The sequence below is a fragment of the Leucoraja erinacea genome, chromosome 23, assembly GCF_028641065.1.
Source record: "Leucoraja erinacea ecotype New England chromosome 23, Leri_hhj_1, whole genome shotgun sequence".
NCBI classification, from domain to species: domain Eukaryota; kingdom Metazoa; phylum Chordata; class Chondrichthyes; order Rajiformes; family Rajidae; genus Leucoraja; species Leucoraja erinaceus.
This window is the reverse complement of record NC_073399.1, coordinates 31,951,753-31,975,303: the sequence shown is the minus strand read 5'-3', so window position 1 is coordinate 31,975,303 and position 23,551 is coordinate 31,951,753. Positions and strand designations below refer to the sequence as shown.

Here is a 23,551-nt window from a genome sequence, read left to right as displayed (position 1 = left end):
TGATAAAGGGAATAACATTTAGTGCAAGATTATGTCCAGTAATATCCGATTAAAGATATTGTGAGGTAGATGATAGGTCAGAACAGCTCTCTCGAGTTGTTGATAGAACATTTCAGTTGCCTGATAACAGCCAGGAAGAAACTGTTCCTGAATCTAGAGGTGTACGTTTTCACACTTCTGTACCTCTTGCCTGATGGTAGAGGGGAGAAGAGGGAGTGAGCAGGGTGAGACTAGTCCTTGATTACACTGGTGGCCTTGCTGAGGCAGTGATAAGTGTAGATGTCAGTGCCTGATATATCCAGTAGCAGACACTGCCTGGTACAGATCAGTGTGTGATCCCACATATGGCAAAGACAGATGTAAATGCAGGGGCCCCCACCTCTCCGGGTCAACCAGATTCTCCACACAATCAATCATCTCTTCACTCTCGCTCATAGGGGTCTCTGAGACATAAACAAGTGAATGGGGTGATTGCTGGTCAGCATGGCCTCGGTGGGCCAAAGGGCCTGTTTCCACGCTGTATCTCTAAACTAAATTAAAAGGGCAGCACAGTGACACAGTGGTGCAGTTGCTACATTACAGCGCCAACGACCCGGAATCGTCTGCACATTCTCCCAGTGACCATGTGGGTTTCCTCCAGGTGCTCCGGTTTCCTCCCACATTCCAAAGATGCACGGGCCTGTAGGTTAATTGGTTTCCGTAAATTGCCCCTATAGGGTACCCCTGTAGGATAGAACTCCACGGTGATCGCTGGTCGGCACGGACTCGGTGGGCCAAAAAGGGCCTGTTTCTGCCCTGTAAACTAAACCAAAAATCTAAACCAACAACTAGACCACTCTCCAGTTGAACCTCGACTAGCTTACTCTTCAAAAAATCCACAGTCCAGCGGGATGTTCCTAAACGTACAATGCCAATGTTCCAATGGTTACATCAGCTTTAAAACACATTTGTGTTTCAAAATACGGGCTTCAAATGAATTATTGTTTTTAACTAATTTCAAACTCAAATTTAAGTCAATTTAGTTTAGTTTGGAGATACAGCATGGAAACAGGCCCTTCGGCCCACCGAATCGATGCCAACCATCGATCATCTATGTTATCCCACGTTCTCATCTACACCCTACACACTAGGCGGTTTTTACAGAGGGCAAATTAACTGATAAACCTGCACATCTTTGGGATGTGGGAGGAAACCCGGAAAACCCAGAAGAAACCCACGCAGTTACAGGGAGAATGTTTAAACTCCAGACAAACAGCACCCGAGGTCAGGATTGAACCCAGGTCTCTGCTGCTGTGAGACAGCAGTGTTACCAGCTACACCTCTGTGCATTAATAGAAGGAAAACAGTCAGTGATAATTGGAAGCACCTCATTGTTGAGAAAAATATATAATATTGATATATAAATTCTTACATTATGTCAGCACTTACCTCCCAGTTCACCAGGTTCTTGTGGTTCTGCGCATCTAAGTTTAACATAGGAACAGACCCTTTGGCCCACGATATCTGCGTTAAACATGACATCGTTAAACTCATCTCATCTGCCTGCACATAGATCCGTATTCCCTGCCAATCTATGTGCCAATCTAAAAGTCTCTTAAACTCCACTAATATATCCGCTTCTACCACCACCCATAGCAGCGTGTTCTAGGCACCCACCACTCTCAATGTAAAAAACATGCCCGCACATCTCCTTCAAACTTTGCCCCTTCATGTGTAAGCTTTCGACTGTTCCATAATCAAATGCTTGTGGTAGGGTCCCAACTTAGAGTCCTAGAGTCATACAGTGTGGAAACAGGCCCTTCGGCCTATCTTGCTCACACTGACTAATATGTCCCATCTACACTAATCCCACCTGCCTGGGTGTGGCCCATATCCCTTTAAACTTGTCCTATCCCTGAGCATGTCTAAATGTTTCTTAAACATCGCAATAGTGCCTGCATCAACTACCTCCACTGGCAACTCATGCCATATAACCATATAACCATATAACCATATAACCACTACCCTCTGCGTGAAAATGTTTAATTTAGTTTAGTTTACTTTATTGTCACAGTGAAAACCTTCTCATGTCCTCAGGTTCCAATTAAATCTTTCTCCTCTCACCTTAAAACTATGCTCTCTGGTTCTTGATTCCCCTACTCTGGGTAATAGATTCTGTGTATCTAACCTTTCTATTCCCCTCATCATCTATACGCCTCGAAAAGATCACCCCTCATCCTCCAGCGCTCCAAGTAATAAAGTCCCAGCCTGCTGCCCAACTTCTCTCAATAGCTCAGGCCCTCAAGTTCTGGCATCCTTCTCATAAATCTTCTCTGCACTCTGTCCACATTGACAATATCCTTCCTTTAGCAGGGCGATCATTTTCACAACGAGCTATAAGTTGATACAAAAATCCTATCGCTTGAAAATTCATCATGTGACGATTTGGCAAGAATGAAAAAAAATGACACACACATCGCCTTATATCAAAGGGACATGTGGGCTTTTAATGAACAGCCTCTGTCAATGTATTAATCCCACTATTATTAATCTGACAGCTGGTTAGATCCATAAAAGTGCGATTAACAAAGTGTGTCAATGGTTTTCCATTAAACAATATACAGAATGATGACCCATTAATTGTATAACCTTAATAAACCACTAACCTTGTTAATCTGACAGTGTCAATTCTGGCCAAACTGTTCCATTAATAAGTTTTGCTTATAATAGTTCTAATAGACTATGTTAAGATAAAAAAATGTTTCCGTTCACTTCTCTGCATCTTTGCATTATGTTTCTCTGAAATAATTCTATTATTATTTGTGTTTATGTGGGGGAATGGGCCAGTGTATGGGGGTAATTTGAATCATGATATTAAAGTATCACAACAGTCCTGTTTCATTTTCATTGCAGGCACTTAAGAAAGATGTCATGTTGACAGCAGGATAATTCTGCAATGATTGCTAATATACTAAATAGCTGCTACCAGCAAAAAATGTTGAACTCTTCAGGAAAACCCTAATTCATTTTAACTGCTGGGAAACTGACTCATCAAGAATTATGTTAAATTGCTTTGCTAACACTAGTCCTGGATTGCTTCAGTTATTATTATTTTGCAGAGTAAGATGGTATTATGGCAATGTTCATTTTGTTTTGGAACTGTAGTTTGGATCAATCACTAAAACACTTGGAGATAATTTATTATTGTTAAGGCCATCTCTGGTCCCCACAGTCTCTAAGGGCAGCAGGGAGGTACAGCGGCCTGCCTTACAGTGTCAGTCACCCGGGTTTGATCCAGATTTGGTCTGTACGCAGCCTGTACATTCTCCCCTTGACCTGCGTGGGTTTTCTCCGGGTGCTCCGGTTTCCTCCCACACTCCAAAGGTTTACAGGTTTATTGGTTAATTGGCTTCGGTAAAATTGTAAATTGTCCCAAGTGTGTGCAGGGATCGCTGGCCGGCATGGACCCAGTGGGCAGAAAGACCAGTTTCCACTCTGTATCCATAAACTAAACTAAATTAAACTAAGCTCTAACATGGAGTCACTTTGCATGCACACATATTACCAAAACCATTATATCCTACAAATGTTTATTCCATCAGAGATATGTAGTCAATTTTATGCCTAGCGTTAATAGAGTTAGGCTTATTATTGTCACATGTACTGAGGTACAGTGAAAAGCTTTGATTTGTGTGCAATCCAAACAGATCAGATGCACACAAAATGCTGGAGTAAATCAGTGGGTCAGGCAGCATCTGTGGAGAGAAGGAATAGGTGACATTTTGGATCGAAACCCTTCCTCATACTCACCCTGATACGTCACCTATTACTTTTTTACAGAAATGCTACTGGAGCTGTTGAGATCCAGTATTTTGTGTCTATCTTTAGCACGTCCCAGATTGCTTCAGTTATTATCAGGGACCAGCATCTGCAGTTGCTTCCTACAGATCAGATACACCATCGAAAAAAATACAATCAATTCAAACTCAAGTACAATAGACAGATCAAAGGGGAAAGATACAGAGTGCAGAATATAGTTCTCACCATTGTAGCGCATCAGTTCCATGGACAAAGTGCAATATCTTTAATGGGGTAGAGGTGAATTGGACAGTACTCTAGCTTACGAAAGGACTGTTCAGAAAACTGATAAGAGTAGGTATGTTACAAAACCTACCTGAATCGTCATTAGGAATCTGCCCTCAGCCATGTCGGCGATTTTGGCGCTGTTTGGAGGGGGCGGGTTTAAAACGCGATTTTTACTAGGCTGTACTAATCGCAGATGTTCAGCCTAGTAAATCATTAACGAAAAATCGCTGCAAGACCCGGTCGCAAAAGGTATTATTAGTTTTATAGGCCTCGATAATATAGTTATAATAGTTTAAAATTACTCTCTGATTCCGCAACATCTCGCAGCCCCAGGGTTTTATAAAGCAAACAATTAAAGGTATGTACCTTATTTTTACATTAAATGGGGCATATATATAACCCTATATATCAAGTTATCTATAGCGAATAGTTCATTTTGGGCTTTTTATATCCCGCAGTATTTTTCTCGGCATTTGAGGGCACTAATCCAGCGCGCTGTCAACATTCTAAACCAGCGCGTTCCACATGAACCCACTAGAAAGCCGATTTAAATGGGCATTTATTTACAGCAATTGAACACTAAATTCCTTCCATTTGGCCTATAAATTAATGTAAATTAGATATAAAAATCATGTTATATTGTGAATTATTTGTGAATAATCTTTGGACACTTAGGCTATTTAAAAATGTTAATCTTTCCTTAAGAAATGGGCCTTTGATTATCCAAGATCACAGCTTTTTTGTAATGTCCATTGAAAATCAATAGGGAACAAGATGCTAATTTCCGAGTATGAAAATGGCCATAACTTTTTTAATACTTGAGATATGAAAGTGAATTTGGTGTCAAATTAAACTTATTGTTATGCTTTATCTGATGGGATAAATTGCAGACTTGATTTTTAAAATCTCAAAATTTTGTAACATTGCTAATAAGAGAGGAGCGGAAGCTGTTGCAACAAGGAACTGCAGATGCTAGCTTACACAAAAGGACACAAAGTTCTGGAAGAACACAGTAGGTCAGACAGCATCTTTGGAGAACATGGTTTTGGGTCAGGACCCTTCCTCAGGCTGATCCTGGGTCTGGTAGAGTGCATTTTTAAGCTTCATTATTTTCTGTCGGATGGGAGGATGGAAAGGAATGGATGACTGGGATGGGACAAGTCTTCGATTACATTGGCTGCTATTCCAAGTCTGCGTGAAGATGTCCTAGGCTACATCTACAACTCTCTGCCATTTCTTGTGGTCTTGGGCAGAGATGTTCCCAGACCAAGCTGCGATGCAACATGACAGTATGTTTTCTATGGTGGATCTGTAGAATACACTAGCGCTCAGTTGCACAGCAGTAATGTTACTGCCTCACAGGGCCAGACAGCTGAGATCGATCTTGACTATGGGTGCTGTCTACACAGAGTTTGTACGTTCTCCTCGTGACTATGTTGGTTTTCTTCGGGTGCTCCGGTTTCCTCCCACATTCCAAAGGTGTGCAGATTTGTAGATTAATTGGCTTCTGTAAATAGTCCCTAATGTGTAGGATAGAACTAGGTAATTTCTGGTCAGCGTGGAGCCTAGTTCCACGCCATATTTCTAAAGTTTACCAAACTGAAAATTCAGGGTTAAGCCTGCCACTTTTTCAACCCTGTACTGCTGAAAACGAGTTCTACCCATTCTGACCACTGTACACACAAAAACGTGATTTCATTAGATCAACAATAACGGTTGCTGTTTGATTTTCTTTTCTAGTGTTATATGTTTCTGCAAGCGTTTGGCGTTTTCTCAAATTATTTCCAGTAAGAGTAGTGGTGTGACATTTATTTGATCTGGTTTCAAGGGTTTGGCTTTTAGCTGTAAGTCCATCCATCATGCTGGCACATTCGCACAGCTGGTAGAGTTGCTGCCTTACAGCTCCAGAGACCCGGGTTCGATCCTGACTTCGGGTGCTGTCTGTGCGGAGTTTGCACGTTCTCCCCGTGGCTACGTGTGTTTCTTCCGGGTGCTCTGATTTCCTCCCGCACGGAAACCTTGGGTGGGGTGCAAAGTCTCCAAAGGTTTCCATTCAGGTTTCTTAAGTGGGACAGGGGCATAAGGCAGCGACTCTACGTCTGTGCCAACATGCCACTCATCAGCAACCGTATCTCTAAACTAAAAAACCTACATTTATCAACTGCGGATTTTGCAAGCAATTTTAATTAGTATAAATACAATGGTCTCAATAGTTTATTTTATTTGTTACAGCTCTTCAAGTAAAGTTTTTTTGCCTGAGGGGCCATCATTGCACTGCAGCTAATCTGATATGTATTGCTCTGATTATGAGCTTCAGTTAGCAAATTCAGCAGGTTACCCAATCTAGGAAAAGCACTGAAAACAGTACTGTCTTTCCAATCGTTTATTTTTTATCTGCAAACAGGCAATGTGTAAAAAGTTGTCCCTTGGTACAATTGCAAGAGATAAAGTTCAGATACGAGAATATCATCTAAGAAAGACAAGCCTCTAAACATCTTGAGTTCTGTATCGTAATGGTCGGCGTGTGATAAATGTGGATAAAATCTAGCCTCAAAACACAAATGTATGTTAGGCAGTTGCTGTTATAAAATAATTATTATTCAGACTGTTTGTGAAAGACATTTGTTTCATAATTTATATTCCCAACTGATTAAATTAGGTTAGTTGATATTCCACAATCCATTTCAACATATAACTGCTTATTAAAACAATAATGTTTAGATTCTCCCTCAGGGTATATGAGAATAAATCACAAATTGCTATTCCATAAAGTATAATATTCAAGTTTTCAGTAACTTTCTCCTGAAATAAAATTTGGTATGAAAGATAAAAATCAGATTATAAATTTATCTAGGCCATAAATATTTAAAAAGAAAGCTGCCATTTCCACTGCTATACCCTTCAAGCTCTAGATGTTTATTCATTGTATTTTGGAGTTTGTAGTCATAAGCATTACATTTTAAAGTGAGCTAAACTAAAACGAAATCTCATATTTCATTAATTGAACTCATTCTGAATCATTTTGTTTTGATACACATGCTACATGCTCAAATTCAGCGGAATAAAATTAGTTCTGGTTTGACCCCGTGAAACAAACCAGGAGACATGCAAAGAAACTCTAGCTTGCTAACATTTTACATGTAACTAAATTGCGAGCTTTCTTTGAATACGAACCTGTGAACTAGGAACAGAACTTGGCAGTTAGTCGGTGAGTCATAGAAGTCCACAACAAAGAAACAGGCCCTTCGGCCCACCTTGTCCATGCTGACTAAAGTGGCATATTGGGCTAGTCGCATTTGCCTGCATTTGGCTCGTATCCATCTAAACCCTCCCTAGCCAACAAACCCCTGTCATTCATCATGATTGCAGCAGGTTTTCTACCTCAAATCCAGTTTCTTGCATAATCCCCGACACGCCTTTATTTTTAGTTACATCCAAAAGTGTATTATAGAACATAGACATCAAATATAAAAGTGTACAGCACAGGAACAGGCCCTTCAGCCCACAATGCCTTTGCTAAACATGAGGCCAAGATCAACTCGTATCTGCCAGCACGTGATCCATATTCCTCTATTCCCTGCATATCCATGTGCCTATTTAGAAGCCTCTTGAACATCACTATTGTATTTGTCTTCACCACCACCACCCCTGGCAGCACGATCTAGGCACACAACACCTTTGTGTAAAATACTGACTTCTTTACTCTTTGCCCACCTTACCTTAAAGCTTTGCCCTCTCGTCTTTCATATTTCCATCCTGGGAAAACTGAATGAATCTGGTGAGTGAGGGTGCACAGAATCGCCTGCGTCGAGAATTTCAAAGATCCGCTTCCCACCAAATGAAGAAATGTCTCTTCATTTCAGTCCTAAATTACTACCCTGTATTGTGCCACTGCCGTCCTTAGCTTGAGGTATTATTCTCCCTCCAGGTACTCTGTCCAGCCAAAGACTAATGTTTCACACGAGTCCAGGAGGTTGAGGGGTGATCTTTACTTTTGACTCTAAGCCTTAGAGACACAGCGCGGAAACAGACCGTTGGGGCCACCAAGTCCATGCAGTCAAACGATCACCCCATACGCGAACACTATCCTACAGTGCCATCGTATTTTAGATGGGTATCAAATTTTGAGAGGAAGTTAGGGTGAATACACATATTTCTCTTCCAGAGTAGGGGAATCAGGGACTGGAAGGTACTGATTTAAGTTGAGAGAGAGCACCAGGACAATGAACCTTTATGGCAAAGTTAACCACTCTGAGCTTGAATCACACACAATGGTGCCAGATCCTGGCAACTCTTGTGTACTGCTTCATTGTAATATACTATATTTACACACTTGTACTAAAGTATGAATGTGCCTAGCTGTAGTAGATTTTTTGCTGAACTGTATGCAGGTGGAGGTTGCACAAAAAAGCTGGAGAAACTCAGCGGGTGCAGCAGCATCTATGGAGCGAAGGAAATAGGCAACGTTTCGGGCCGAAACCCTTCTTCAGACTGATCGGGGGCGGGGGTGGGTGGGGACAAGAAAGGGAAAAGGAGGAGGAGCCCGAAGGCTGGGGGATGGGAGGAGACAGCAGGGGGGCTGAGGAAGGGGAGGAGACAGCAAGGACTAACAAAATTGGGAGAATTCCATGTTCATGCCCCCGGGCTGCAGACTCCCCAAACGGCGTACAGTTGGAGGGCAGGAGGGATCACAGATGGGGGACAGTTAGAGAGGAGGTTGTGAAACTGTCTCCGGAGAGAAGAGGAGAACTTCTTCAAGGTGGGCATATCTTGAAGAGATAACGCAGTAGAGTATACACAGTGTTTAAGAGGGAACTGCAGATGCTGGAGAATCGAAGGTTACACAAAAAAGCTGGAGAAACTCAGCGGGTGCAGCAGCATCTATGGAGCACAAAAAAGCTGGAGAAACTCAGCGGGTGCAGCAGCATCTATGGAGCACAAAAAAGCTGGAGAAACTCAGCGGGTGCAGCAGCATCTATGGAGCACAAAAAAGCTGGAGAAACTCAGCGGGTGCAGCAGCATCTATGGAGGACAAAAAAGCTGGAGAAACTGTGGACACTGACACTTGCAACTGGGTCCTTAACTTTTTGACACAATGGCAGCAGACAGTCAGGGTGGGCAGTTGGACATCAAGAACCATCGCTGTGAGCACTGGCTCGCCCCAAGGCTGTGTCCTAAGCCCACTGCTGTTCAGTCTGCTTACTCATGACTGTACTGCCAGACTCAGCAATAATTACATCAATAAACTCGCTGATGACACAACAGTGGTGGGTCTCATCAGTGACAATAATGAGTCGGCGTACAGGATGGAGGTGGAGCTGCTTACGGAGTGGTGCAGATCCCACAATCTCATCCTCAATGTGGAAAAGACTAAGGAAATGGTGATCGATTTCAGGAGGGCTGGTAAACTGCATCACACTCCGCTGCATATTGATGGAACCGCTGTGGAGAGGGTCAGCAGTGTGAAGGTCTTGGGACTTCACCTGGCGGATGACCTGACCTCTACGACCAACACCACAGCAGTGATCAAAAGAGTTCAGCAGCGGCTCCACCCTCTCCGGAGGCTAAGGAAAGCAGGTCTCCCTACTGTTCACCTAAGGACCTTCTACAGGGGCACCATCGAGAGTATACTGACCTACGGCATCACTTCCTGGTTTGGGAGCTGCAAGGCTTATGAGCAAAACTAACTCAACAGGATAGTGAAGACAGCCAGCAGGATCATTGGTGCCCCACTCCCTTTCCTGTTGGAGATCTATAAGAAGCGGAGCATCAGCAGAGCCATCTCCATTATCAAGGAACCCCACCATCCATCAAACCACATCTTCTCCATTCTGCCATCTGGGAAGAGGCAAAACCAGCAGGATGCTCCACAGCTTCTTCCCACAGGCAATAAGACTGGTTAACGGACTGTGTCCCCTCCCCATATATCATACACCAACATATCTAACCTCACCCATACTTTGACAGCTAGGCACCTGTCAAAGTAAAGCCACTGTTCATTCTGAATGTCTGTTTTTATTTCAATTTTTAGGCCTATTTTTAGATATGGTAATTAACATTTTTTTTAAAGCTATATGTATTTATTCTGTTTGTATTAACCGCACTGATGGTAACTGATCAAGAAACATTTTTTTCGTTTCATCTGTGTATGTAAGTACTCAGTTAAAATTACATTAAAGTAAATACTGAATACTGAATACTATAACCATATAACCATATAACAATTACAGCACGGAAACAGGCCATCTCGGCCCTACAAGTCCGTGCCGAACAATTTTTTTTCCCCTTAGTCCCCACCTGCCTGCACTCATACCATAACCCTCCATTCCCTTCTCATCCATATGCCTATCCAATTTATTTTTTAAATGATACCAATGAACCTGCCTCCACCACTTCCACTGGAAGCTCATTCCACACCGCTACCACTCTCTGAGTAAAGAAGTTCCCCCTCATATTACCCCTAAACTTCTGTCCCTTAATTCTGAAGTCATGTCCTCTTGTTTGAATCTTCCCTATTCTCAAAGGGAAAAGCTTGTCCACATCAACTCTGTCTATCCCTCTCATAATTTTAAAGACCTCTATCAAGGTCCCCCCTTAACCTTCTGCGCTCCAAAGAATAAAGCCCTAACTTGTTCAACCTTTCTCTGTAACTTAGTTGCTGAAACCCAGGCAACATTCTAGTAAACCTCTTCTGTACTCTCTCTATTTTGTTGACATCCTTCCTATAATTAGGCGACCAAAATTGTACACCATACTCCAGATTTGGTCTCACCAATGCCTTGTACAATTTTAACATTACATCCCAACTTCTATACTCTATACTGATTCTATACTGAAAAGGAATTTCACTGTACCTAGGTACATGTTAGAATAAAGTGGCATTAAAACATTGAAAGATTTCATAGGAATCTGAAGGGCAACTTTTTAACAGGGTGGTGGGTATATAAAACAAGCTGCCGGAGGAGGTAGTTGAGGTGGATACTATAACAACATTTAAAGGACAATTGGACAGTACATGGACTGGAAAGGGTTAGAGAGATATTGGTCAAATGCCCATATGGGATTAGTTTAGATGGGACATCTTGGTCAGCATGGCCAAATTCGACTGAAGAACCTATTTCCATGCCGTATTTCTCTGTAATAACGCAGATATATCCATCAAACCAAATCAATTCAGCACCCTTGGATTATTCGCAGACCTCTATCTATATAATTTGAGATATTTCTTCTAATAGTTTTGATTCAATTATTTGTTTCATATGGGATGCTAAGTTTTAATATTAATCAAAATCTTTCAATAAAAATGCTTTTCCAACTTGTTTTCTTTGGATCTGCACCACTTTAAGTACAGATTATCTTTAAGATCTCCCAGTTCTGGTGAATTCATTTTCAATCAAAATCAGTAACATTGTTTCTCTCTCAGGGAGACAAAAATGCTGGAGAAACTCAGCGGGTGCAGCAGCATCTATGGAGCGAAGGAAATAGGCTCTCTCCTCTGATGCTGACCGCTATGCTATATATTTTTGCAGCATTCTTCATTTATATGTTAGTATTATACATTGTTCATGTTTTGCAGCAGTCTGTTTTTTGAATCTCACTGGAACATACTAGGTTTTTAGTTAAAATTATATTTCTTGCTTTTGTGTTGCAGCAGAAATTATATGCTTATCAGAGTGATGCATGGCAAAAAGCTGTCTTTGAAGAGAGGAAAATAAGGTATGGCTTCTAGACTATAATTATTAGTTTCTTAAATTGATTGATAAATTAAATACTTATTTCACTTTAAAAAATATATATATATACATCTATTTTAGTGAGATAATGCTAAGTTATTTGGTTTAAGTTTTATCATGTACACATTCTGGATCTGAAAGAAATAGTTGAAAGTAGATGGCACTTGGTGAATAAACCAGTTACTAATATTTTGGTCAGAATATTGAGAATATTATAACTTTGAATATGTGTTCATTGTGTAATCAACATATGTTAAAGCCAATGAATTGGGGGCAATATTTGTTGAAATTGTGGGCACTTCATAATCTTAAAGTACCATTTTAATCATGGATTTATTGTACTTTTGCCTGCTGTGGTTTTATTTCCAAACTAAATCTTGTGGTACTTCCTCTTTAGATGTGTTTCATTTTGGTTTCCATCAGTAATCACGTGAATTGGCTTGTTAGTATTAATCTCATAAAACATAATATTCTGGACTAAGGGAACAGCTATGCTGATCATTTATGATTGAATTACCAAACTACATGTTGATTTCAATTTTACAATACTAACTTTAAATTAAAGTTTCCAGTGGCACAATATTGAGCAAACATTGTTGGCCTGTCTGAACTTTTAATGATGTTTTATTGCCCAAATGTTCCATTATTTCAAAGGATTAAACATTGCACAATAGCAATTTCCAATTTTGCAATAGGTTTTTTACTTTGGGAGTTCAAGAAACAGATTTATGATATCAAATGAGGGGGAAAATGACTGATGTGAATTGATGGGTTGTAGAGAATGAGGACAAAGTCTTGATTCTTTTCTCCCTGATTAGAATTGAATAATGTACACATTCGTAATATGCCAAGATTTGAAGTATATTTTATCCACAGCCTGATAAACTCAGGGGCTTGTAAAGATGTCATTTAAGCCCATGGAGAAATCTTGATTCAACATTCTTAATAAATAAGGTGTATGTTTCTGCATATGTCTAACACTTTATTGTTACTATATTAAAATGTGTTTTAGTCACAGAAATTGATTTAAAATCCAGACCAGAGCATGTAGGAAATTTAAGATTAACTGGCAGACTTACTCAAAAGTATAACATTATTTCAATAATAGATAGCAAGAAAAGAAAGTGACAGGGTTATAATTCAATCAAAATTGCCTATGTACTAATCCAAGAAAATGTAACCAAAATATTTTATGAGTTTAATAGAGAGCAAGAAAATAAAGTGACAGGGTTATAATTCACTCAATATTGTCTTTGTTCTAATCCAAGAAAATATAACCAAAACATTTAACGAGTTTTAGCAGAAAATTCAAAATTGAATTACAGACCCTTCTACGTTGCTTAAGTGTCATAAGATCATAAGGAATAGGAGTAGATTTAGGCCATTCGGCCAATCAAGTCTACTCCGCCATTCAACCAAGACTGGCCTATCTCTCCCTCCTAAACACATTCCTATGCCTTCTCCCTATAACTCGTACTAATCAAAAATCTATCTACCTCTGCCTTAAAAATATCCACGGATGGCCTCCACAGCCTTCTGTGGCAAAGAATTCCACAGATTCACCACCCTCTGACTAAAGACATTTTCCTCATCTCCTTCCTAAAAAAATGACCTTTAATTCTGAGGCTATGACCTCTAGTCCTAGACTCTCACACTAGTGGAAACATCCTCTCCACATCCACTCTATCCAAGCCTTTCTAGTGCACTATTCTAGTGAAATATATATATAAATATAAATATAATAATATATATATATATATATATATATATATATATATATATATATATATATATATATATATATATATATATATATATTCCACATACGTGTTCCTGTGTAAAACTGAGTTGGCAACACATATGTACAGGGCAGTAACTGTGTAACCATAAGGTGCCCACAATGGACTGATGTTCACTAAACGTGATGTTAACTGAATATCCCAGGAATTAGTAGGTTAATACATGATGAGCTTTTGTCGGTACTGGGCCTTAACTCGCTAGAGTTTAGATGAATGAAGGGGGATCTCTTTGAAGCATTCAGAATAGTGAAAGGCTTGGATAGAGTGGATGTGGAGAGGATGTTTCCACTAATGGGAGAATCTAGGACTAGATGCCAAGTTAGTGGATATTTTAAGGCAGAGATAGATAGATTATTGATTAGTACAGGTGTTAGAAGTTATTGGAAGTAGGCAGGAGAATGGGGTTAGGAGGGAGAGATAGATCACCCATGTTTGAATGGAGTGACCTAATGACATTGTATGATCTTGCATGTCATGGCCAGGAGATAAAATAACTGGTGGTCCGGCACCTCCTTTAATCAAGACAAAATTATGTGAGTGTACTTGAAATGCCCCCTAGAAGTCCTCCCAAAAATTTGGCGCCTAGGCTGGGTGAGGAGCCCGATCTCGACCTTATCGGGACTTCCATGACGATCGATGGGTCGAATTTACCCTCTGTGGCCGGAGCTCTGAAACTTCGGCCCGGCCAGTGCCAGCAGATCCATTCCCATAGCAAACTCTCCGTGCCGGTATCTCGGCTCCTCGGCAGCATAGGTGGACCATTCCAGTAACGTTGGACTCCTCTCAGAGACTGTGACCTCTATTGGTCTGGCAAAATGGATAATCCAGAAAGGCTTTGGTACCAAGGGTGTCGGAAAATTGGTGGTGGACCTGTAGAAGGACGTAGCATTTCCCTGTCCAGTACAGCTTGTAAAATTGTACGGTATCTGGTTGTAGCCATGCTGGTTTCTATCATTTTCAGAAATAATTTTTCATATTATTTTCCAGTCTGGTGCCATGAAATACATTTAACAACAAGATCAGTGAGTCTACTAATAATGTTATAACAGAGAAACTGGTATATATTTCCATGAAGGAGGCAGACAATTGAACAGGGTGGAGAAGAGCGCAGAGGGAGAACAAGGAGGGAAGAGACGGAGGCTAAGACTTTTGCCTCCATCACAGTGAGGAGGTGCCTGGTGAACTCACTGTGGTGGATGTTAATTTGTGTTTATGGTATGTTTTGTTATTTATTAGTATGACAACGAAATTTCGTTCAGACCGAAAGGTCTGAATGACAATAAAGGAATCTAAATCTAATCTAATTCTAATGAAGAGGATGTTTGGTGCTTGCCTTGATTAGTCAGGGTAAGCAGCACAGGAGTTGGGACATCATGTTACAGCTGTACAAGGCCACATTGGTAAGGCCACATTTGGAGTACCTTCTGCAGTTCTGGATGCCCCTGCTACAGTCATTGAGCCGGAACGGGTGCAAAAAGGAAATTCCTTGAGATAATGGAAAAAACAGAAGCTGGTTGAGCTGCTGCCTCACAGCACCAGAGACACAGGTTCGATCCTGACGTCGGCTGCTGTCTGCGTGGAGTTTGCATATTCTCCCATGGGTTTCCTCTGGGTGCTCCGGTTTCAGATTCAGATTCAGATTCAGATTCAATTTTAATTGTCATTGTCAGCGTACACTACAGAGACAACGAAATGCATTTAGCATCTCCCTGGAAGAGCGACATAGCAAACGATTTGAATAAATAATAATAAGTGTCCGGGGGGGGTGGTGATTGGCAGTCACCGAGGTACGTTGTTGAGTAGAGTGACAGCCGCTGGGAAGAAGCTGTTCCTCGACCTGCTGGTTCGGCAACGGAGAGACCTGTAGCGCCTCCCGGATGGTAGGAGGGTAAACAGTCCATGGTTGGGGTGTGAGCAGTCCTTGGCGATGCTGAGCGCCCTCCGCAGACAGCGCTTGCTTTGGACATCCTCCCACATCCCAAAGATGTATGTTAATTGGCCTCTGTAAATTACTCCTGGTGTGTAGGGAGTGGATGAGAAAGTGGGATAACACAGAACTAGTGTGAACACATGATCAATAGTCAGCATGGACTCGGCAGATCAACTGACCTGTTTCTATGCTGTATCTCTAATCAAATATAATTAATTTAGCATAGATCAGGTAAATAAGCAATATTCAAGTGAAGCCAAGCTCGGAGGATTTGAGGAAATAGTTTTCAATGAGTTTGATGTAAATCTATTCCTATGTGAAGTGGAACATATTCAACATGTGATTCATGTGTAAAATAAGCTGCAGGAACATGGCGGAACCAATCAGTGTGTTGAAGGTGCAGTTGGGCGCTGTAATGGGAGGATAGGATACAAGAGAGGTTCAGTGGGAAGAATGGCTCTTGACTCCACACTCTGTGACTGGAGTTCCGGAGCTGGAGCGTTGCAAATACCAAGGTCATCAAGGCATTATAGCAGCCTTTAAATATCTCAGATACTACATATCATAAAAGATGGAAGCAGGTGGCACAGTGGCGCAGCGGTAGAGTTGCTGCCTTACAGCGTCAGGGACCCAGGTTTGATCCTGACTACGGGGGCTGGCTTTTTGGAGTCTGCACGTTCTCCCTATGACTCCAGTTTCCCCTCACATTCCAAAGACTTGTAGGTTAATTGGTTTCTGTAAAAATTGTCCCAAGTGTGTAGGCTAGAACTAGTGTGCAGGTTGATCGCTAGTCAACACGGTGGGTTGAATGGCTTGTTTCCGCACTGTCACTCTAAAACTAAAAGCTGAACATAGACCATAGAACGTGGAACAGTGCAGCGCAGGTGCAGGTCCCTTGACCCACAGGGACTGTGCTGAACATTAAACCAAATTAAACTAAGCATTCAATTGCTATTAAAATCACTTTAAATTATCAAAAATGCATCTAGCATAGAAAAATAAACATTACAAACAAGGAAACACAATGAAGTAATTTGGTGTGAATGTAAATTACATAGCATTGGCCTCCTAACCTGCAGCCGACTTGTTCATGTTCCTTGGAATGTGGCCTTTAATCTTAAGGCAGAGACACAAGGAACTGCAGATGCTGGTTTACAAAAAATATATAAAGTGCTGGAGTAACTCAGCAGGTCAGAACACGAATAGGTGACACGCTCAATGTGGGGGGTTATAGGTGATGAAAGATGATGCTTTGAGGGAGAGGATTGAAAATATAAGGAGAGTGAGAAGGTTTTGGTGGTAATAATGCTGATAAATGTGTGTCTGACTGGTGTCGGATGTTCTGGAAGTCACTGTATAGGGGAGTAACCACACTGGGGAAACATTGTGCATGTTGACGGAGTGTGTGGAATAGAATCATTGAGTGTTTGGATTGGAGTGCATCCAAAATCCACAGGTGGGCCCCAGCTCAAGCCCCCAACCTGGCCGGGATAGTTCCAGGGAAAATGCATTAGAGAAATTTTAATAAATGCAAAACGTTACCAGACTCAGGAAACAGGTGGCAGCTTTTTATTAATAACACATTCAGTATTAATTATTGTGTCGATGGCAAGATATTAGTGGCATAACTCTTCGCAAGAGAGAACCTGGGGTAAGCAAGTGAAAGAGTGGAGGGTAAAACACAAATGTTGATGCGGAGCACGGTCTTTAGACGGCGCAGTGGTGCAGCAGTAGAGTTGCTGCTTTACAGCGCCAGAAACCCGGGTTCGATCCCGATTACGGGTGCTGTGTGTACAGAGTTTGCATATTCTCCCTGTGGGTTTTCTCCGGGTGCTCCAGTTTCCTCCACACTGCAAAGACATCCAGGTTTGTAGGTTAGATGACTTCTATAAATTGTCGCTAGTGCGTAGGGTAGAACTAGTGTACGGGTGACCGTTAGTCGGTGTGGATTCGGTGTTTCCATGCTGTATCTCCAAACTAGACTAAACTAAGCCTTTAGCTTTTCTCTGTTTTTACATTGAATAATTGATTAGTCAGAATAAATCGAGTGCTCACCAATCCAGTAAGAGCAATGGCATTGGGGATCTTCGAATTAAACAAAATACGCGTGCAGAAGACTGACTAGACAATTTAATGAGCACATTATTTTTAGATCAGCTAAACAGTCATTAACTTTTATAGTTCTTACATTAGGCTAATAAAAAAAAACGGTTGTGTTCTGTGTTACCTTCCACTGTTAGAGGATGTTCGAGAATATTAAAATCACCAGGTTACCAAGTGCAATATCTAATAAAATTGCCATTGGTTTCATGATTGGATCAAAACATTCCCACCATGGGAAGGGACAGGACGTCACTGTACACTGTGAACAGATGGCACCTCGCTCAGATAATGTAATGTGAAATTAATCACCGTCATTATCATCACAAAAAGGTTTCATTTAATTCCTTTAGACACAATCAGCATGATCCGCGGTTTACCTCAAAACGTTTTACACCTTATAATTATTCCCTACTTCTTTGAGCTAATAATAAAATTATTTTACTGCACACAGGTCAGTTAGCAATGTCATCTCAGCTGACATCACACACACATAATTCCTGCAGCTCACCCATTCATTATCTTGCACAGTACTATTCCCCATGACTTAAAATTGTTTTAAATTCATGGTGATTATATGACAGATCATGTACCAAAGTATTTCCAACATGAATGAGTAATTGGCAAGAGAAATAGCAGTAGTTTATGGAAAATAGGTTATAGTTCACATTCAAAACATTGATAATTATATTGTTTATTCATGACTACTTAAAATAAGATTATATATTTTTCAATTTTGGAAAAAACTAATTATATTTTTTAGAACCTGCTTTATAAATAAATACTCGCAGTGCCATAATAAATTATTTGTTGTTGTCTGCCAAATTGTGGATGATAAAGCATCTAACTTTTAGTTTAGTTTAGGGATACAATGCGGAAACAGGCCCTTCGGCGATATGTGACAATCACCATGAATTTAAAACAATTTTAAGTCGGGGGGAATGGGTGAGCTGCAATGATTATGTGTGTGTGTTGTCCACTGAGATGACATTGCTAACTGACCTGTGTGCATTAAAATAATGTTACTAATAGCTCAAAGGAGTGTGGAATGATTATAAGGTGTACACTAACACTATCCCACACACACTTGGGACAATTTACAATTTTACCAAAGCCAATTAGCCTACAAACCTGTACGGCTTTGGAGTGTGGGAGGAAACTGGAGCTCCCGGAGAAAATCCACGCAGGTCATGGGGAGAACGTACAAACTCCGTACACACAGCACCCTTTGTCAGGATCGAACTTGGGTCTCTGATGTTGTGAGGCGCCACCGTGCCGCCCTATGCAACCTATGCAACATTTTGCCATTCTAAACCTACGCTGCACATTGCTACCCTGCACATTTTTAACGGAACGCGCTTGGAACACATGGAACACATTTTTAATGGAACAGGGATGGTTGTGGAGGCAGATACGATAGTGGTGTTTGAGAGACGTTTTGTATAATCACATGGATATGCATATGCAGGGAATGGAGGGATATGGATGATGTGCAGGCAGGTGAAGCATTGTTTTGGCATCATTTTCAGTACAGCCAGTTTAGGTCAAATAACTTGTTCCTGTGCTGTAGTGTTCTATAGACACAAAATGCTGTATTAACTCAGTGGGTCAGGCAGCATCTCTGGTGCAAAGGAATACGTGATGCTTTGGGTTGAGACCCTTCTTCAAACTGTGCATCAGGGGAGTGGGAAACCAGAGGTATGAAAAGGTACAGAACAAAGCAGAGCCAGCACCAATGACTCAGGAAAGGTGGAACACACAATGGTCTATTGTAGGCTGGGGAACGGGTGATAATGAAGGGATATGAACAGTGAAACTAGCAGGGCAACGAGGGTGTGGGAGGGACGGAGGGAGCGTGAAATCAAAGGTTACTTGAAATTAGAGAAATCAACATGATCAATCAAAATATGAGGCGCTGTTCCTCCAATTTGCGTTTAGCCTCACTCTGACAGTGGAGGAGGCCTAGGACAGAAAGGTCAGTATGGGAAGGGGAGTTAAATGTTTGGCATCCGGGTAAACCAGCATCTTCAGTGCAAATTAGCATCTGTAGTTCCTTCCTACACAATATACTGTTCAATGTTCTATGTTCTAAACTCTGTGTATTGTGTGTGTATGTACAGGGATCACCACAAAATAAAAATCTGTCAGAACCCTGGGCAGATTTTCTTTGTGCTGTGTTTGTGCACAGTGACATTGGGAGGTGTGGTGGGTGGGGGGGGGGGGGGGGGGGGGGGGGGGGGGGGGGGGGGGGGGGCAGGTCACCAGGATACAGCACAACCTGTTAGGAAAGGACTCTGCTTTGTTCATGGAATTTGTACTATGGATGGGAAATCAGTGGGTTCCCCAATAAGCATCTCCCCTCCTTGCCAGCATTCGGTGACCAATGAATCCAAAGTGCCCAGATACAGGTGACATCCTCTAGCCTGCAGCGCTGAATGAAAAATAAATATCTGTCAAAAAGGCCTCCATAAAGTGAATGTGGAGAGGACATTACCATTGGTGGGAGAGTCTAGTGCCAGAGGCCATAGCCTCCGAATAAAAGAACGTACTTTTAAAAACCTTCAGTTCCCAGCTGTTTTCAGGCACCTGAATCATCCTGCCACAAACAGTGAGCAGTGCTGAACTATTACCTATCTCATTGGTGACGCCCGGACTATCCTTGATCAGACCTTGCTGGCTTATCTTGCACTAAACGTCATTCCCATATCAAATATCTATACACTGTAAATGGCACAATTGTAATTGTTTATTGTCTTTCTGCTGACTGGATAGCATGCAACAAAAGTTTTTCAATGTACCCCGGTATACTTGACAACAAACTAATTTAAAAGAGATGAGGAGGAATCTCTTTAGCCGGAGGGTGGTGAATCTGTGGAATTCATTGCCACGAAAGGCTATGGAGGCCAATGGAAATTTTTTCTTTTTTTTTTTTAAATTTTTATTAGAAGTACGGTAAATTACAATCCTACACAACACATATATCTTAATACATTTTTTGTACCGCTTCATTTTTTTTTGAGCTTTAAGAAAAAGGTAGAAGTAAGGAAAGTAAAGAAAGTGCGCAAGAGTCGTGCAGTGCAAGAGTGTAGGGAAAAGAAAGCCCCTTAGGAAAGAAGTTAGAGAAGGAAGTAAAGTGAGAAAATAGACCCTAGAAAAGAAAGAAAGAGAAAATAGAAACAATCGCTCTATTATAACATTAAACTCCGCAGAAAGGGGACTACCAACCAAGTCTGTTTTTGTTATTTTACCTCCCGTTACCAGGTCCTGATTCCACTTATTTATATATTTGTTTTTTTTAGATTACTATTGCACCTCATACTTGTAATAGGTCCAGAAACATAGACCACATCTTTTGGAATTGGTCTGCTTTACCTGCTAGGAGGAATCTCAGCCAATGGAAAATGTTAAGGCGGTGATTGGCAGCTTCTCGATCAGTAAAGGTATCAGGGGTTATGAGGCAAAGGCCGGAGAATGGGGTTGAGAGGAAAAGATAGGTCAGCCAACATTGCGGTGTAGACATGATGGGCTGAATGGCCTTATTCTGGTCCTCTTCTGCTGTGTTATCAAAGAAAATGACATGTGGAGCAGAAAAGATGGATTGCATGCGGGTCGATAAGAGTTGGCAAATGTTGGCTTCATGCTTGACACAGACATTGTGAGCTGAAATTGTGGTCTGTTCCTGCTGCACTAGTTTACTATGGACTCCACTGCTTGCCAGTAAATGGGTTCCTTGAGCTGTTTTGCAAGTACAGTAAAGCCTCATTATAGACCAAGGGGGTGGGGAATAACGAAATCAATTATTGACGATTATCCGCTATAACCGAGTTTAACAAACGGCATTTCATGTAGAGAGATCCAACATTAAATCTTGGCTGACAGACGAGCCTTTCTTCAGCTGAAACATTAAAGCAAAGTCTTACCTGCCCAAAGCTACAAAGCACCAAGGTCTTAATACAGCAAAGATAGACACAAAATGCTGGAATACCTCAGCGAGTCAGGTAGCATCTCTGGAGAAAAGGAATAGGTGACGTCTCAGGTCAAGGCCCTTCTTTCTGACTGGGATAAACACAAAAGGGTGGCACAGTGGTGCAGTAATCGAGTTGCTGCCTTACAGCGCCAGAGATCTGGGTCCGTTAAAGACTACGGGTGCTCGTCTATACGGAATTTGTACGTTCTCTCCATGATGTGTGTGGGTTTTCTCTAAGATCTCCAGTTGCCTCCCGGACACACTCCAAAGACGTACAGGTTTGTAGGTTAATAGGGTTGGTAAAATTGTAAAATGCCCCTAGTGCGTATAGGATAGTGTTAGTGTGCGGGGGTCATTGATTGGCACAGACTCGGTGGGCTGAAGGGCCTGTTTCCACGCTGTATCTCTAAACTAAACTTAACTAACAAATGCTGAGTGGGTCAGGTCTGGAGAACAGAAATAGGTAGATAGACACAAAATGTACAGCAGTACAGGCAGTGGTGGGGACAGGCGCATCTGAGGAAGTGGCTGGAGGTGGCGTGGGAAGCTGGGGCTGTACGTGACTGAGGAGGCAGCATGAGATGGGGGTAGCAGCATGTAAGTGAGATGGGGGTAGCATAGTCAGCCGTCACCAGGTCCATCCGCTATAACAGAAATCCGTAATAAGGAGGCCCGTTAAAATGATGGTGTACTGCACTGGCCTTTCCCTACCTCCCCTCTACTCTCAGGCACGAAAATATATGGCGACTCGTGCATGTGTGATCTATGCAAAATGAATTTCACTGTGCAGGGCACATGTAGCAACAAACAATTGACCCATTGAACTGTGAGTGAAGAAACAAAATCACAATTTCAGGTCAATACAGGAAAGATTGAATGACTTTTGGCCCAAAGTGAAAGAGGGGGGTTATTGTAGAAGCTAGGAACTGCAGATGCTGGTTTACAAAAGAAGACACAATGTGCTGGAGTAACTCAGCAGGACAGGCAGTATCTCTGGAGAACATGGACAGGTGACGTATCGGGTCGGGACCCTTCTTCGGACTGATTGTAGTAGGGGGAGAAAGAGGATAGGTTGCTGAACAGATTAAGAAACCAAAGAATTGTTTAGAGGAGTTGTAAGTGAGAGAAATAGAATCATTTTCTGAAATTTCCAAGAGAAATTGGATCTACTGTAGTTGTATAAATGATTCATATATAAATCAGTGTTGTAACCAGCTTAGCTTGCACTAGCAGCAATCGGAAAACTTGCCCCAGTCCTCACTTTAGCTCAGCTGATATCTTGCCAGTGATAGGTCACAGGTCATAAGTCATGGGTCACAGGTCACTGACCTCTCCATTACCAGCTTCAGTCGTAGCTTCCAAATGTAGATTAGTTTAGCTAAATTTATTGTCATCGAGGAACAGTGTATAGCACTTTTGTTGCATGATATCCAGTCAGCGAAAAGCCTCTCTGTGATTACAGTGTACAGATACAGGATAAAGGGGATCAGTATCAGTATCAGTATCAATATATCTTTATTGTTATTTCCTGAGTACTCACATACCCAGAGGAAACAAAAAAACGTTGCTCAACCAGTGTCCGTTCAGTGTGCAGTGCAAATAACAACAAGTAAATAGAAATAAAAATACATATATCATGAACAAATTAAATTAGACACTCTACTCTCTACTAAACATCAACAGGCGTTCCGATCGACAGCTGCTGCAGTGTGTCCAGGTTGGTGGTTGGTGCGCGATACTTTGGCAGGGGGCTAAGTACGTTTATCAGTCTTATAGCCTGCGGGAAGAAGCTGAGGAGCATCCTACTGGTTTTGCAGCTAATGCTCCTGTACCTCTTCCCAGATGGCAGGATGGAGAATATGTGATGCGATGGGTGGTAGGGGTCTTTGATGATGGAGATGGCTCTGTTGATACATCTCTTCCTGTATATGTCCAGCAAGAAAGGGAGTGGAGCACC

The 23,551-nt window shown here is 41.6% G+C and overlaps 1 protein-coding gene across 8 annotated transcripts in view; it reads left to right on the top strand.

The window, feature by feature from the left end:
- The window catches only part of LOC129708452 (trinucleotide repeat-containing gene 6C protein-like), a 440,994-nt gene that overhangs the window by 136,400 nt on the left and 281,043 nt on the right, over nt 1-23,551 (top strand). For all 8 annotated transcript variants that reach the window (XM_055654237.1, XM_055654239.1, XM_055654231.1 and 5 more), the window contains exon 2: nt 11,717-11,781. In XM_055654237.1, the coding sequence (XP_055510212.1) occupies nt 11,717-11,781 (65 nt within the window). The remainder of the gene's footprint in view (nt 1-11,716; nt 11,782-23,551) is intronic.